This window comes from Ips typographus, linkage group LG14 (genome assembly GCF_016097725.1).
Source record: "Ips typographus isolate SLU linkage group LG14, UJ_Ityp_2.0, whole genome shotgun sequence".
NCBI classification, from domain to species: domain Eukaryota; kingdom Metazoa; phylum Arthropoda; class Insecta; order Coleoptera; family Curculionidae; genus Ips; species Ips typographus.
In genome coordinates this window covers 1532211-1547232 of record NC_138435.1, presented here as the reverse complement: position 1 = coordinate 1547232, position 15022 = coordinate 1532211, and the positions used below count along the sequence as shown (strand labels likewise).

The following is a 15022-nucleotide window of genomic DNA, read 5'->3' as shown; positions in this document are numbered from 1 at the left end:
TATTCAGCAAAAAAGAAAGCCAATATTACGAGCTGCATTTTGACGTTTGAGCGAATCTTCTAGCTGTCACAGAGACCAAGAGGGAAGCTGTCAAAATGTGTAAACTGATTTAACGGTCAATACCTCGGTTATTTGACGTTTGAACGGATCTTCTGGCTCTGGCTGGTCATAGTAACCAAGCTTTCTACATTCTTGTATCAAATAAGGTCACCGATCATCTTAAACCAAAAAAAGCGAAAGTTTGGGGATTTTTTTCGGATCTGGCAATCAGGCAACAACGTAAACTGACAAACTGGCAATAACGCTTACAACTGTCAATTAGACATCCTTCTCGGACTTGTGTGCGAAAGAGACAGAAAATAAAATATATTGACATTTGATAGTTGACATTCTTTTATTTACATTTTAGTCCTTCTTGTCATAAACAATTGTAAACAAGACATTATTAATCAGTTATTTTATTAAAATTACTATTAATTATCAGTTAGTGTATTGGTTTTCCGTGTACTAAACTGACAATGGAGTTGTAAGCAAACTTTGTATCTTCTAACCTGTAAATTTGCAGCCCCGAAATGATCAAAGCCATTCTAGTGTTCAACAATCATGGTAAACCCAGATTGTCCAAGTTTTACCAATATTTCGTACGTTTAACCGCCCCGAACCAGCTAATATCAACTTAAATCAGTATTCTTTTAACAGGCTGAAGATATGCAACAGCAAATTATTAAGGAAACATTCCAGTTAGTGTCCAAGAGAGACGATAATGTTTGCAACTTTTTGGAAGGTGGAAGGTGCCCCAATTAATTCCCAGCTGTAGGCAGTTTTAAAAGTGTCTTAATTTACAGCTTAATAGGTGGCAGTGACTACAAACTCATCTACCGACACTATGCCACTCTGTACTTTGTATTCTGTGTGGATTCCTCAGAAAGTGAACTTGGAATACTGGATCTAATACAAGTCTTTGTTGAGACGCTTGACAAATGTTTCGAGAATGTATGTGAATTAGATTTAATTTTCCATGTTGACAAAGTGCATTTCATACTGAATGAGCTGGTTATGGGCGGTATGGTACTGGAAACTAACATGAATGAGATTCTTACCAGAATTGAGGACCAGAATAAGTTGGAGAAACAAGAGGTAAAAGGTTTTCAGTGTGTTTTCTGTGATTATTAAGGCAATTTTTATAGAGCTGGAAAAGTAAATTTCAATTTACACAAACCATAAGTTTAGTTTACTCTGATCATTTTATTTAGTAAGTTTTTATGTTCAGTTTTTTTGGTAATTTAACTCTGAAAGGTTTGTCTTGCTTGTTGCATTTAACTTGTGTAGCTTATTTGGCTTTAACCTTTATAAATCCAGTTTGTACAGTCAAAGTTAGTTTGGGTTTTTAAAGGTTAAGTTTGTTAAACTAAAAATATGTCTGTAAAATTATGGGTAGCTTTATGGGGGTATTATTTTTTTATAATTTCCATTTAGGCTGGAATCTCAGCCGCGCCAGCCCGAGCAGTGTCCGCCGTCAAAAATATGAATATTCCACAGCAAATCAAAGACATTAAACTGCCCGATCTGCCTCAGGCTATCAAAGACCTCAAATTCTGACCGCAATTTGGGAACCAGTTTCAGAACTTAGATGTACCATCATCAGATCACCATTCGCCCGATGCTAGGTTCCTTCTAGAAGATCCATCTTCACCCAGATACACTTAACATGTTTAATATTGGTTAAGTGTTTATGTATTGTCTATAAGTTACTCCTCAATCGTTTATTACTGAGTCATTTTAAGGATAATTGTTAAATTTGGCAACAATGCATTTCAAATTCAAGCCAGAGCTTCAAAACAGTAGATTTTTATGTACAAAATTTTAAATATATTTCATTTTTATAAATATCACTTAATATAAACCTAAAAGGTGTGTTATATATAAAATAACTAATTTGTAGTATTATAAAGGTGTATTATTATCACTTGTGAGTTGAAACAGTAGTTTCGTTGATCTCCTGAAACAAATTAATTCACTAGACTAGAGGGCAATTAATCCACTGATGCACGTCATGGACGTTTAACGCGCCACGTTGCCAGATGTTTAGGTTTTTCATTAAAACCCGAACATCAACAAAACGAGCAAAGGGTTCACTAGCAATCTGGCAACAACGCACACAGCTCATCAGAATCGGGTTCAGTTAATATGCGCGTGTGAGAAAGAGAGCGCAACTAATCGCTAAGCAAACCGAATGCATTTTCAAAACGTCAAACTCACTGATGACGTGCATCGTTCTCTCTGGTGTAATTAGTGTATTTTATACATTTTTACGTACTTTATTCCTTTTTCCAAACGTGGAGTAAAAAGTGACTTGAGCTGTGGATTTTTTACCATTCTTTTGATTGAACACTGTACATCGATCGTATGGCGGACAGTACAGATGAAGACTGACCGCTGTATCGAAACTGGAAACGTTGGCAACCCTGTGTAGACCCAAGGAATCTAAAATAAACCAATTGAAATTCTTTACCATACTATTTTTTCAGACCAATGGTAAGTCTACATTTGCGTAAATCCCAGCACAATGGAGGTTATATTAGTTTGTGATTGGTCAAAAAAAACAGCAGATTTTTGAGGCATTGACTGTATACTTCAAAATGTTTTGCGATACTTTAATAATTTACCAATTTTTACACATGACAGGTGTCAACTGGACTTTACAGTGTTGCAAGCTCTAAAAATGTATAATCAAAATCACGTGATGTGTCTCTTACAATTTGAGCTTTTACAACTGTCTAAAATAGTCGAAATTTAAAACGTATTTTGGCGTCAGTGTTTACAATGCCTGTTTCTCTCAGTCTCAAAAGTTTTTAAAGTTTAAACAACATTTTAACGGTCACGTGATTAATTTTGACAGATATCAACTAGCCTTTACAGTGTTGCAAGCTCCCCTCGGTCAAGTAAGGCAAAATTGATTATGAAACTCTTTTTGCAAAATTATTAATCAAAAATCCCGATGGAATACTACTGATCAGCTGCCACACCAGAGGTTATTAAACACACGAAGATAACGCAAAATTGCAAAATTCTTCCGATAATAGAGTATGTTTTTCACAAACACAAAATATTTACCGTTAATGTAACACACATCATTCAAAAGTAACGGAGTCCTGCCTGTTTCTGCTAAAGCTGACCCATCGTTTTGGGGCCAAGAGTAACGAATTTCCTCCAGGGAACCTTTAAGCATTTTCATGAAACAGTGCGAGTTGGCATGATCGTGGATTCCGGAAGCTTGACCTTCACCCCAACAAAGCAACATTAGATTGTACTTTCCATTACCATCATCCACCAAATTCCTGGTGTACCTGGGGGGTTTGGTTTTTGAACTGGTGGGGGTTTTTAGGGGGTTATTGTAACTCACCTAAACCGGTCGAATTTAGCGTACTTTTTCCATTCTACCGGGTTGCTTTTGTAGCTTTTCATCACGTAACCCACCAACTCAATGTTAACACTATCACCCGCGAATATCAAGTTTAATTCTCGAATCAAATCCTCCAAACAGCCAATTTGAGGCAAATGTTTGCTTAATGTGATTTCGCTGTTTTGCTGGGGAATTAACGACATTTTTCGCTAAAAATTCTTTGGAAACCTAACCAAGACTGAGCTGATGGTTACTCTGTTCTTGATAAAACTAAAAAAGATCTCGTCGGGGTCAAAATCATCACAACAACTGATTATATGGGGATATTCCTTTCCAATTTTTGCCCCAAAACAGGTAAATTAATGCAGGTGCGGTATAATTATTTACTTTTGTTTGCTCTAGTAACTATACTAAAAAAAGAGCGTAACCAAATCTTTAATAAGAGCTTTGCAAATTTTTTCCTCATTTTGTACAAATATGGTTGGTAATGATTTTGCACCAGTCATTTTAATTGCGAAGATTGGTGCGGATGAAATTCTTAAGGATGATTTCACCATCACTAACCAGGAGACAATGCTCTCTTTTCGGCAATTAATTTTAATCAGAGCAAATTAAAAAAATAATGATCCTTATAACCAACTTGTGAATGGATTGAGATGGTCGGGGAAAGTACACGTTGACTATGGACTTTAATATATCAATAGTTTTGAAATTTGCAAATAAAAAAACATGACTATAATACTGGACTGTAATTCCTATTGTTTACAACAGAAAAATGTTATATTTTTTTTTGAAAAGTCTGTAAATTTCATTTAAACATTTGGCAAAGCTGAAATTGTAAAAGCACTTCTTCTGATCATGACAATGTAAATTTTCAGCTGGCAACACTGTTAAGTTAAATTGGGATTTGTCAATAAAAGTCATGTGACCCGGAAAATGTAATTTTTACTCTTGAAAAGTCTGCAAATTACATTTAAAAAGTTGGTAAAACTTAAATTGTACAAGCAAGTCACGTGACCATGGCAGTTTAAATTTACAGCAGTAAAGTTAAGTTGCAGTTGGTCAACAACACTCACGCAACCCAAAAAATGTCATTTTTACTCTTGAAAAGTCTGAAAAGCTTTAATACTTTAATGGTCGAAAGCTGGCAAAAAAAAATATGTGCGGGCCACACTGATAATAGTTTATTTAAAATTTTAACCAAACAGAAACGCCACTGACTTTACAAATCATTTGTCAACTGTCAGTAATTTGTCGTGTTCGTTTTGACGCTTCACGGTACGTACCGAGCGAATCTGACGTCACGGTGACGCAATTTAACAATTGGTCAATATACTGTTTTGTTAAACTACGTCATCGTGACGTCACATGCACTCTTGGGGCGTTAAAACGAATGCGGCGTGACATTCTGTCAGATGTTTACAACAAATGTTTATTGTTTTTGTTATGCCCCTTTTTAAATAAGTTTACAAAGAAATCTCAAATGTAAATCTACAATGGCTTTAACAAATGTATTATTGCTGAGCCAAATTGCCGGTTACGTTATTGCGCTTATTTTATCGCTATGCATTATTGTACCTATGAGTTTGCAGCAGGATGATTTCAAGTAAGTTGTTTTGGTCTAGTTTAATAGAATTTAACACTGAAACTCCATAAAGGGGACACTGCCTTCTATTTTCTACTGGGGTATGGCAGGAAACTGACGGTCAATTGGACGTAACTTGGGCGTCACAAGGCTACTGCAACTACACCATTTTCATAGGAGTTATGCTGGGTTTAGTGGCCACTATTCAAATATACCGACTGTCTGTCTTTCTGTACAAGAATACGGACAGTAGCTTTTTGTCCGCTTTTGTTGACGTTATTATTGGGATATTCTTGAGTGCCGGAACAATCATAGCAGCCTGTATGATCACCTTTGGTTTTATGGCCTGGTGTCAAAACATGGAGCAGCGTTTTCCTTCGTAAGTTTACCCACTCAATTGTACAGTTAAATAGTTGGGGGTTGCAGGTGTGAATACGCAGCCGGACAAGACATAGACAAAAAAGATGGAATCAACACTAAAAATTTTTATATCGAACTTGGAAGCGCGCAGTTTGGTATTTGGGGTTCGTTTGCCGTTTGGGTGGGTTTGACTGTATGCGCAATCATTAAACTGTTGAGATACCACCAGTTGGAGAATATTAGGGTGTCCATGTACCGGGAACGTCAGAGGTTGATTAACGAAAACGCCGATTCTCCAGGTAGTTCCCTAGGTCGGGAATCAACCACCACACAATCTACTGCCACGGCAGAGTGATTAACTCCAGGTGCTCAAGGTATATTACATTATCCATACGTTATTATCTATGCAATTATTCATATTACATTGTTTTTGCAACACACTGTGTATAAGTTGGTTAGTATTTTTTAGGACTGGCAAACATATCTGTATGTAAAGGACTATTGTTTTAGATTTAGGGCTGCTTATTTAGTGGATAATGAATTTTGAGTAAGTTAGGCTGGTATTGTGATATTTGCTAAAGCTGAAATAGACAAGAATTTACTTATATTGTGTGTTTTCATAATCCATCTGTATAAAGAAATTCAAAATTATAGAAGGGGTGCTTTATTTCGACCCCAAACGCGTTATGATCTAAATATCACATGGCACCAGTATTATGAAAATCACACAAGTCACGTGACTTCTGGATCATGACACTCTAGGATCTGATATCACCAACAAAAAGGATGGGGGTTAGGAGGCTGGTAGACAAAGATGGCAACACTCTGAATGTGACGTTAGTCACATGACCACTTTGTTCTGTTATCACTAATTTAAAAATTTCTATACCAGTTTAATTAATTTTTTAATCTTGACCTAAATAAAACTAAATACAGAATACACTAGAAAAGCCTCAAATATTGTAACTATATCACAGGGAACTCAACAAATCAGTTGAGTTTACGCACATTCCATCGTATATGGCAGTACAAGATCAAATTTTTTTAGAGCATTTCCACAGAATTCAGTCTTTTATAAATTAACTGTTCGTAACAGATACCTTTGGCAACACCCTTAAAACACTTTTTTGAGCAACTTTCTCAAACCTCTTCTTTCCTTTTTAGGGGAATGATCTAGGCTCCCGTCCAGAGAAGTCACGGGACTGGAATGTCTCTTTTTCTCCTTCACGCCATTACGTAACGATGTTCGTCCCAAACGAAACTGTCCGGCCGTTTTGACATAGACGGGAGGAGGGTCGATGGTTTTTAGAGGTGGCAGCCCCCCCACTGAACTGTCCGCCTCCTCCAATGGAAAGGGAACGTCCTCAATCACTCTCCCTCTTCCTTCCACCCAATCGGTTCGACTGGAAGTGAACGCTGGACTAAACACTTCATCCAGACACTTTGTAGGAACTGACACTTTTTTCTTCCGTTTTCTGGAATCGCCAGAGGCCGAGGAGGCTACGATTTTCAGTGCTTGATCGCTCGGTCGTCTTTTCTTCTTTTTTACCGGAATCACAACGTCGATCGAATTGCGGCGCTGTACCGAGTGAGATTGAGACGTTGTCCGACTAGTTCGAGGAGTCCTAATTCTTTTATAACCGTAACCGAGAAATGTCGCCCCAATTACGAACAACAGCAAATAGACTAAGCTTTTCCAATTGTCTTTTTCCGATGACAAGGTCTCAACTGATCGCGTTAAGTGCTCTAATTTGTCTTCCAGCCGTTTTAGGCGCTCATCTTTCATTGCAGACACGTCCCGTAATGTGGTTTCGGTTTTTTTCGATCACCCGTTGCATTTCTTCCACTTGTTTCTTGTAACGTTTGCTTAATTCTTCCAAATACTGACCAGATAGGGACATGTTCCTCTCTAGAGCCTGAAAATCAATTGTAATTTCAGTAATAACCTAATAAAATCATACATACATTGTGTTTGTTTGATCTTTTTGAATTTTGACACTTTTGTTCATTCACTTCTTCATGAACAACTACAGTAAGTCAAAAATGTAACTGAAACCAAAGTGTAATTCAAAACCTCTAGAAATGGGACACCTTGTATAATATTACGTCATTCCAATCAGCTTGTCATGACCTGCCAAGTGGCTGTACCAAAAACGTACAGTCGCGGGATAGACTGCCGATAATTTTTCGTATGTACACCAAGATGCCTTTTTGCATACAAAATACCTTGAAATGCCTTTAAAATACCTCACAATGCTTCATTATTGGTCAAAATGTCTTAAAACTGCCTAAAATGCCTCATATTACCTTGAAATACCTCGAAATGCATTTAAATTATTTAAACTGAAATTTTGAAGACCCAAAAGCTTAAAATTCATTTTTTGTCACGTGACAGTTTTTAGGTTAGGTTAGGTCACAACGTAAAGGTTTTTCCAAATTTTAGAGACTTGATTTGATTTTATGATGAAAGCTTAAAATTGATTTTCTAAGGTCAGGTGACTATCTTTCCAAATCAGTAAAATTGTAAGAACTAAAGAATGAAAGAATTTTGACGCCTTCTAGCGTCCAAACGGTGTTATCAATCAGCTCATGGGGGGACATTTTTAGAAAGCTTGAAATCTGCTCTATCTTTTGTTTTCTATGACATTTTGACGTAACTTGTCAAATAAGGGAGTTATTTAGGGTCAAAGCAAGGTGTGTCCCAAAATATGTGATTTTAGGGTGAAAGAATTTTGACGCCTTCTAGCGGCCAAACGGTGTTTTCAATCAACTCATGGGGGGACATTTTTAGAAAGCTTGAAATCTGCTCTATCGTTTGTTTTCTATGATATTTTGACGTAACTTGTCAAATAAGGGAGTTATTTAAGGTCAAAGCAACGGGTGTCAAAAAATATGTGATATTATGGTAAAGGAAATTTGACGCCCTCTAGCGGCCAAACGGTGTCATCAATCAGCTCATGGGGGGACATTTTTAGAAAGCTTGAAATCTGCTCTATCGTTTGTTTTCTATGACATTTTGACGTAACTTGTCAAATAAGGGAGTTATTTAGGGTCAAAGCAGAGTGTGTCCCAAAATATGTGATTTTAGGGTGAAAGAATTTTGACGCCTTCTAGCGTCCAAACAGTGATATCAATCAGCTCATGGGGGGACATTTTTAGAAAGCTTGAAATCTGCTCTATCGTTTGTTTTCTATGACATTTTGACGTAACTTGTCAAATAAGGGAGTTATTTAGGGTCAAAGCAGAGTGTGTCCCAAAATATGTGATTTTAGGGTGAAAGAATTTTGACGCCTTCTAGCGGCCAAACGGTGTTATCAATCAACTCATGTGGGGATATTTTTAGATAGCTTGAAATCTGCTCTATCTTTTGTTTTCTATGACATTTTGACGTAATTTGTCAAGTAAGGGAATAATTTAAAGTCAAAGCAACGTGTGTCAAAAAATATGTGATATTATGGTAAAGGAAATTTGACGCCTTCTAGCGTCCAAACGGTGATATCAATTAGCTCATGGGGGGACATTTTTAGAAAGCTTGAAATCTGCTCTATCGTTTGTTTTCTATGATATTTTGACGTAACTTGTCAAATAAGGGAGTTATTTAGGGTCAAAGCAGAGTGTGTCCCAAAATATGTGATTTTAGGGTGAAAGAATTTTGACGCCTTCTAGCGGCCAAACGGTGTTATCAATCAACTCATGGGGGGATACTTTTGGAAAGCTTGAAATCTGCTCTATCTTTTGTTTTCTATGACATTTTGACGTAATTTGTCAAGTAAGGGAATAATTTAAAGTCAAAGCAACGTGTGTCAAAAAATATGTGATATTATGGTAAAGGAAATTTGACGCCTTCTAGCGTCCAAACGGTGATATCAATTAGCTCATGGGGGGACATTTTTAGAAAGCTTGAAATCTGCTCTATCGTTTGTTTTCTATGATATTTTGACGTAACTTGTCAAATAAGGGAGTTATTTAGGGTCAAAGCAGAGTGTGTCCCAAAATATGTGATTTTAGGGTGAAAGAATTTTGACGCCTTCTAGCGGCCAAACGGTGTTATCAATCAACTCATGGGGGGATACTTTTGGAAAGCTTGAAATCTGCTCTATCTTTTGTTTTCTATGACATTTTGACGTAATTTGTCAAGTAAGGGAATAATTTAAAGTCAAAGCAACGTGTGTCAAAAAATATGTGATATTATGGTAAAGGAAATTTGACGCCTTCTAGCGTCCAAACGGTGATATCAATTAGCTCATGGGGGGACATTTTTAGAAAGCTTGAAATCTGCTCTATCGTTTGTTTTCTATGATATTTTGACGTAACTTGTCAAATAAGGGAGTTATTTAGGGTCAAAGCAGAGTGTGTCCCAAAATATGTGATTTTAGGGTGAAAGAATTTTGACGCCTTCTAGCGTCCAAACGGTATTATCAATCAGCTCATGGGGGGACATTTTTAGAAATCTTGAAATCTGCTCTATCGTTTGTTTTCTATGACATTTTGACGTAACTTGTCAAATAAGGGAGTTATTTAGGGTCAAAGCAAGGTGTGTCCCAAAATATGTGATTTTAGGGTGAAATGATCTTTGCCTAGTTTACTGATCTTTAATGGTTTCTCTCTTCTTATCACTAGGTTTCCTGTCAATTTGAAATCTCTAAATCTGTATTTTGTATATGGATAAGTAATAGCGTTTTCGAAGTTTAGAGCATAAATTAGTGTATTGCCATACTGTTTCAATGAAATTTAATAGAGCAGGATATTAGTTTTGCACTAAACTCGACAATCGAAAACGCTATGGTCAAGAAAAGCAGCTTTCAGCTGAAGAAATGCCATTACAGAAAAACCCCAATAACATTTACCTTTATTCTGTTTGAGAGCCGCAGAAACACCGACTCTTTCTGTCCTTGCATTGACGGAAGATTACTGACTGCTGGTCCGCTTTCGACAATTTCCTCGACAACCTCCGACTGCGCGTCAACTGGACTGTCGGTGACGCCCTCTACCTCCACCAGGCTGTCAGCTTGAACTAAACTATCACCACTCCCCGTCGTATCTTCAGATTGCTCCGCGACAAGTTGAGATGTGTTCAGTAATTCGGTCACCAGAGACTTGGTGGGTTTGATTTGTGCCGCGTAGGTCGTGTCAGTGGAACACCCCGATTTGGTGTTAATGTCCGGCAAATCAACGTTCAAAGGTTCGGTTGGTTGCTGATCCAAAGTGGGTTGATGGTCTAGTTGTTCCAAACTGTCTGTCACGCTGATTATGTTTTCCCTGGTGGTACCGTTAGGAAACTGATAACTAACGTTGTAAAGCGCTTTGTGATGTACCACGGCCAGGGCGTTGCACATCGCCCCCAGGAAACTTGACGGGAAAAACGACTCTACGCATAAATAATCAGAACGCAAGGAATTCAAAGTTGACGTATCACGAAAGTCCAGTCCAAAAGCCTGACATACGGCGGACCGTTCTAAAGCGTGCCGTATAAACGGCACCCCAATAAGATTCTTAATGTACTTTTGTCTGCAGCTTAACAGCTCGAAAATTTTTCCAAATAATGTGTCAGAGCAATTCTTGCAAATCACATAGTGACTAGGAGAGTTACAGGATTGCACCACCACGGTGTTGTGAAACTTTACAGGAACGGATTGACTAGACTCGTTAACTTTGCTCACTTTATTCCCCAACACTTGAGCGGCTTTCTTTACCATAGAAATCACCGCATCAGTGGCCGAACTGAGTAAATTGTTAGTGGAAACTGTTTCGGTCAAATCTAAGACATCATCGTCGTCATCATCGTCATCATCTAAACGTTGTTCGTGAGCTGGATCGTCTTTTTGTAACACCTCAAACACTGACGTTCCATACGCTCGAAACAATGATAAAGGACAGTAATGCTCCGAACCGTAATGGGACTTAATCTCCACTTTGACGTACTTGCCAAACGTTTCGGTTTCCACATAAAAGTCTTGTACGTCCCTTCGATCTTCCGCAGTAAACTGTCCCACTAAAACCCAGTCTCTGGTGGGAAATCGGTCACTTACGAACACGCTAAACTCACGGGGAGACGATGAAAACAACTCGTAATTAGCCAGTTCGACTTTTTTCAATTGAATGGCCTCGCAGAGCTCCACTATAAACCAGATACGGCTACTGCAAGGGTTTAGGGCGTATTCATCCCGCGAACCAACCAAAATAGCCCACGTGTGCTGCGCCTCTGGATTGGCCAGAATCACTTTGCCTCCACAATCCACCGCGGCGTAATTCTTCCATCTCACTTTAGTATTTTTACTGTTGTTGCTTGTAGGGACGTTCGAAGTGGATAAGTTCACTTGCTGGTTTTTCTCGGCCTCCTCCAGACGTTTCTGCGTCCATTCAGAGAAAGATGGAATGTCTTCTGTGGTGTTTTGCGGTACATCCTCCACTGGACCTGCAGTGGTGTTTGCTACGTTTTCAGGGACCGCTAGCGTCTCGTTAGTGACGTTTTCTGGGATTTTAGGGACTTCTGAGCTAAGAGGGGTTAATGTTTCGGCACGTTTGTGTAATTCCTCACTAGCGGCATCCGATCGAGAAATTACGATTGGCGTGTCATTATTTATTATCCTGAAATGAAAAGTTAGTTCAGTGATAGTAGAAAATTAAAAAATTGTCAAAAATCAATGAGTTAAGCCCCTTTTAGACTATCCAATTTCTTATACAAGATCTTGAACAATAAACCGGAACAAACTTGCAAACAAATCTTGGTTCCTATCAAAATTTATACTGTTTTACATTACAGCCAAGATGTGATCCTATATTGGATGTAATTAGACAGAAAAATGCTTTCTTTATGTCATTAGTGTCATTCATAATGACGTTACTGTTTTTAGATTGTCCTGTTTGCTTTCTGACATGAAAATTGTTTGTTTTCTGTGGACCCATGCTCAGAAATTGACTGAAAATAGAACCGGTTCTATTTTTCCTTCCTAATCAATTTTCGGGCTGTTTTCTTACTGTATGACACTATCCAATCTACATTAAACAGAAAATTGTTCAAAATCTTGTAAAAAAAAATGTCTTTTGACAAAAATGGTGAAAAGTAACTTGGGACTACCCAAAGACTTATTGACACATGTCACAAAGCTTGTTACCATCTTTGTCTAGCTCATTGATTTTTAGTGATCTTCTCATCATGCTAATATTACTATATAATTGAGATGCACAATAATCAACTTTTTCCTGAACAAATATGAACTCCTTATCAAACAATCACTTTAAAAACAGATTACTTAACTAAATACAGTTGAGCTGAAGCATTAAGTGACATGTCTGGCACCAGAACAATAGACAACCCACATGATAACAAAAATAATATTCTAGATTTTTCTCAAAACTTTCACAAACACTATGCAATGACCTTAACGAAATAATACAAATCTTACTCATTTGGTGTCTCCACATGACTGGACTCGACTTGAGTGAAAACCACATCGGGTCCTGGATCTAAAACTGTGGGTGTTACATGGACAATTTCCAGGTTTGTTACTTCCTCCTCTTCTGTCCCGTCAACAGCTTCCACTGAATGGTTGAGTGGAGTACTGCTTGGAACTGGAGTTCCTCCATTCGGCAGCGCTTCACCTCCAACATGTGGCACAAAGCTGGTGAATTGGTTATATAAAATCGAAAGCTAAAAATATAGAAACTTACCACAAATATACGGCACAGGCACACAACCAAGGGAACAGAAACTCTTTAAAACCTTGAAATTTCAATTTCATATTAATGTAGTCTGGCAATTAACTCAATGGGTAGTCTGTGTCAAAATAAAACATTTTTAATAACTTGCTTTCAAAGCTGTATAAACTGCACCGAAATCGACACGTAGTTTTGCTTTTATTACACCACTTTTTAACTTTTTTCCCCTTGACTTGAAAACCATACAAACAGGAAGTAAACTGAAAAAAGTCATAAAATTGACGTTTGTTTAATTTTTGATTTGACATCGTTAAAGTCAAAAACAACCCTTTGACAGTTGAATTGTATGTCTTTCTCTCTTACTGCGGTAGCTAGACAGAGAGGCAAATTATGTGTATTAGACATTTGACAACTGACCTTATCTGCAAATCGGTCACGTGGTTAATATTGTTGTCTTTAGATGAGTGATAACTGCTGATAAACCTATAATTTTCTGCAAAGGCCCTATAATTGTTTAGTTGTTAGTTGTGATGATTATCTGATAGTCTGTTCACCTTCCTTAAAGTGTTTAAGACTCCAAATTGCAACATGAAGAAGAAGGTAAGCTTCCCTAAGGCCCTACTGGGTGTTCTTAAAAAAAAAAACCTACTTTTCCTAGGTATTACTTATGGGAAAGAGTGGTTCGGGCAAAACCAGCATGAGATCCATAATTTTTGCCAACTATATCGCACGAGACACACGAAGATTGGGGGCAACAAGTAAGTTGTGTTTTGACCAGTTTTAATAACACAGTTGGATGCGTTTGTATTGTTAATATTGCATTCAAATTAGCAAATGTGGTGTTCTACTTTGTGATATGTAATAAAAGTAGGACAGATGAGGAAAAAACTAGAAAATGTAATAAAGTCTGACTATTATCATCTGTTTGACTTTGTGCATTGTTGCCAAGTTGATCTCAAGTTGTTAAAAACTATTTCAGTGAATTGATGTTTTTTAGTTGATGTGGAGCACAGTCACGTTCGATTTCTCGGCAATCTGGTCTTGAATCTGTGGGACTGTGGGGGACAGGAAGCTTTTATGGAAAACTACTTTGCTTCGCAAAGAGACAACATATTCCGAAACGTCGAGGTGCTGATTTACGTTTTCGACGTTGAAAGCCGCGAATTGGAAAAAGACATGCACTACTACCAGTCCTGTTTGGAGGCGATACTGCAAAATTCGCGCAACGCAAAAATATTCTGCCTGATACACAAAATGGACTTGGTGGCCGAAGAGCAGCGTGATATAATCTTCAAAGAGCGTGAAGCCGATCTTATCCGCCTGTCCAAACCGTTGGACTGCACTTGTTTCCGGACATCGATCTGGGACGAAACGTTGTACAAAGCTTGGTCCAGTATCGTTTACATGCTCATCCCTAACGTGAAGGAACTGGAGACTAGCTTGCAACAGTTCGCTAATATAGTGGACGCGGACGAGGTGCTGTTATTCGAGAAAGCCACATTTTTGGTTATCTCGCATTGTCAGAGAAAAGAGCACCGCGACGCGCACCGGTTCGAAAAAGTCTCCAACATTATCAAACAGTTCAAGCTGTCCTGCTCTAAATTGGCCGCTCAGTTTCAAAGCATGGAGGTGCGCAACAAACTGTTTGCCGCTTACATTGACATGTTCACTAGTAACACGTACGTCATGGTGGTGATGTCAGATCCGCAAATACCGGCCGAGGTCACGTTGATTAATATCCGGAATGCGCGGAAGCACTTTGAGTTGCTCGAAAAAGTGTCAAACTCTTCAGTGCTGCGGTCTTGAAGTTCCAGCCTAAGTTCCATATGTAATGCCTTTCTCTCTTTAGTGTACATAAGACTGATGATGAATAATAGATCCGGAAGTACACAAATACTAGGGACTATTTTGTCTACTTTTGGTTTGTAAGAGTTAATGTAGTGCAATTTTAAGTTTATTAAGTGTATATATAATTAAAAATACAATACAAAGTTGTAACTGTCTTGGTTTTTTAA

The 15022-nt window shown here is 38.0% G+C and overlaps 5 protein-coding genes across 7 annotated transcripts; 3 read left to right on the top strand and 2 right to left on the bottom strand.

The window, feature by feature from the left end:
- The first annotated feature begins 400 nt into the window (after nucleotides 1–400).
- or (AP-3 complex subunit sigma-2 or) lies at nucleotides 401–1951 on the top strand. Of its 2 annotated transcripts, XM_081992248.1 has the most exons (5): nucleotides 401–641; nucleotides 700–791; nucleotides 846–1137; nucleotides 1188–1252; nucleotides 1477–1951. In XM_081992248.1, coding segments are annotated over exons 1-5 (519 nt in total). In that variant the 5' UTR covers nucleotides 401–572; the 3' UTR covers nucleotides 1478–1951. The 2 variants fall into 2 exon arrangements, with proteins under 2 accessions (XP_081848374.1, XP_081848373.1); XM_081992247.1 differs by lacking the exon at nucleotides 1188–1252 and having other exon boundaries at nucleotides 404–641.
- Nucleotides 1833–3680, bottom strand: LOC145737539 (cysteine dioxygenase type 1). Of its 2 annotated transcripts, none has more exons than XM_081992245.1 (4): nucleotides 3404–3680; nucleotides 3115–3347; nucleotides 2318–2484; nucleotides 1833–1996 (listed from the first exon to the last, which is right to left on the bottom strand). In XM_081992245.1, exons 1-4 carry the CDS (start codon nucleotides 3604–3606, stop codon nucleotides 1964–1966), a joined length of 636 nt encoding a protein of 211 aa, XP_081848371.1. In that variant the 5' UTR covers nucleotides 3607–3680; the 3' UTR covers nucleotides 1833–1963. The 2 variants fall into 2 exon arrangements, with proteins under 2 accessions (XP_081848371.1, XP_081848370.1); XM_081992244.1 differs by having other exon boundaries at nucleotides 1833–1999; nucleotides 3404–3679.
- Nucleotides 3681–4798: 1118 nt separating this feature from the next.
- Nucleotides 4799–5955, top strand: LOC145737537 (transmembrane protein 179). The gene is made up of 3 exons (XM_081992242.1): nucleotides 4799–5009; nucleotides 5062–5367; nucleotides 5415–5955. Exons 1-3 carry the CDS (start codon nucleotides 4900–4902, stop codon nucleotides 5701–5703), a joined length of 705 nt encoding a protein of 234 aa, XP_081848368.1. The 5' UTR covers nucleotides 4799–4899; the 3' UTR covers nucleotides 5704–5955.
- A 273-nt stretch (nucleotides 5956–6228) lies between these two features.
- On the bottom strand, nucleotides 6229–13251 carry LOC145737526 (SUN domain-containing ossification factor). Its single transcript, XM_081992228.1, is given in 5 exon segments — nucleotides 6229–7167; nucleotides 7169–7264; nucleotides 10196–11936; nucleotides 12755–12970; nucleotides 13020–13251. Coding segments are annotated over 5 exon segments (2829 nt in total). The 5' UTR covers nucleotides 13091–13251; the 3' UTR covers nucleotides 6229–6462.
- A 196-nt stretch (nucleotides 13252–13447) lies between these two features.
- Nucleotides 13448–15010, top strand: RagA-B (Ras-related GTP binding A/B). The gene is made up of 3 exons (XM_081992237.1): nucleotides 13448–13607; nucleotides 13666–13765; nucleotides 14005–15010. The coding sequence occupies exons 1-3, from the start codon at nucleotides 13596–13598 to the stop codon at nucleotides 14811–14813; spliced, it is 921 nt and encodes a 306-aa protein (XP_081848363.1). The 5' UTR covers nucleotides 13448–13595; the 3' UTR covers nucleotides 14814–15010.
- Nucleotides 15011–15022: the final 12 nt, after the last annotated feature.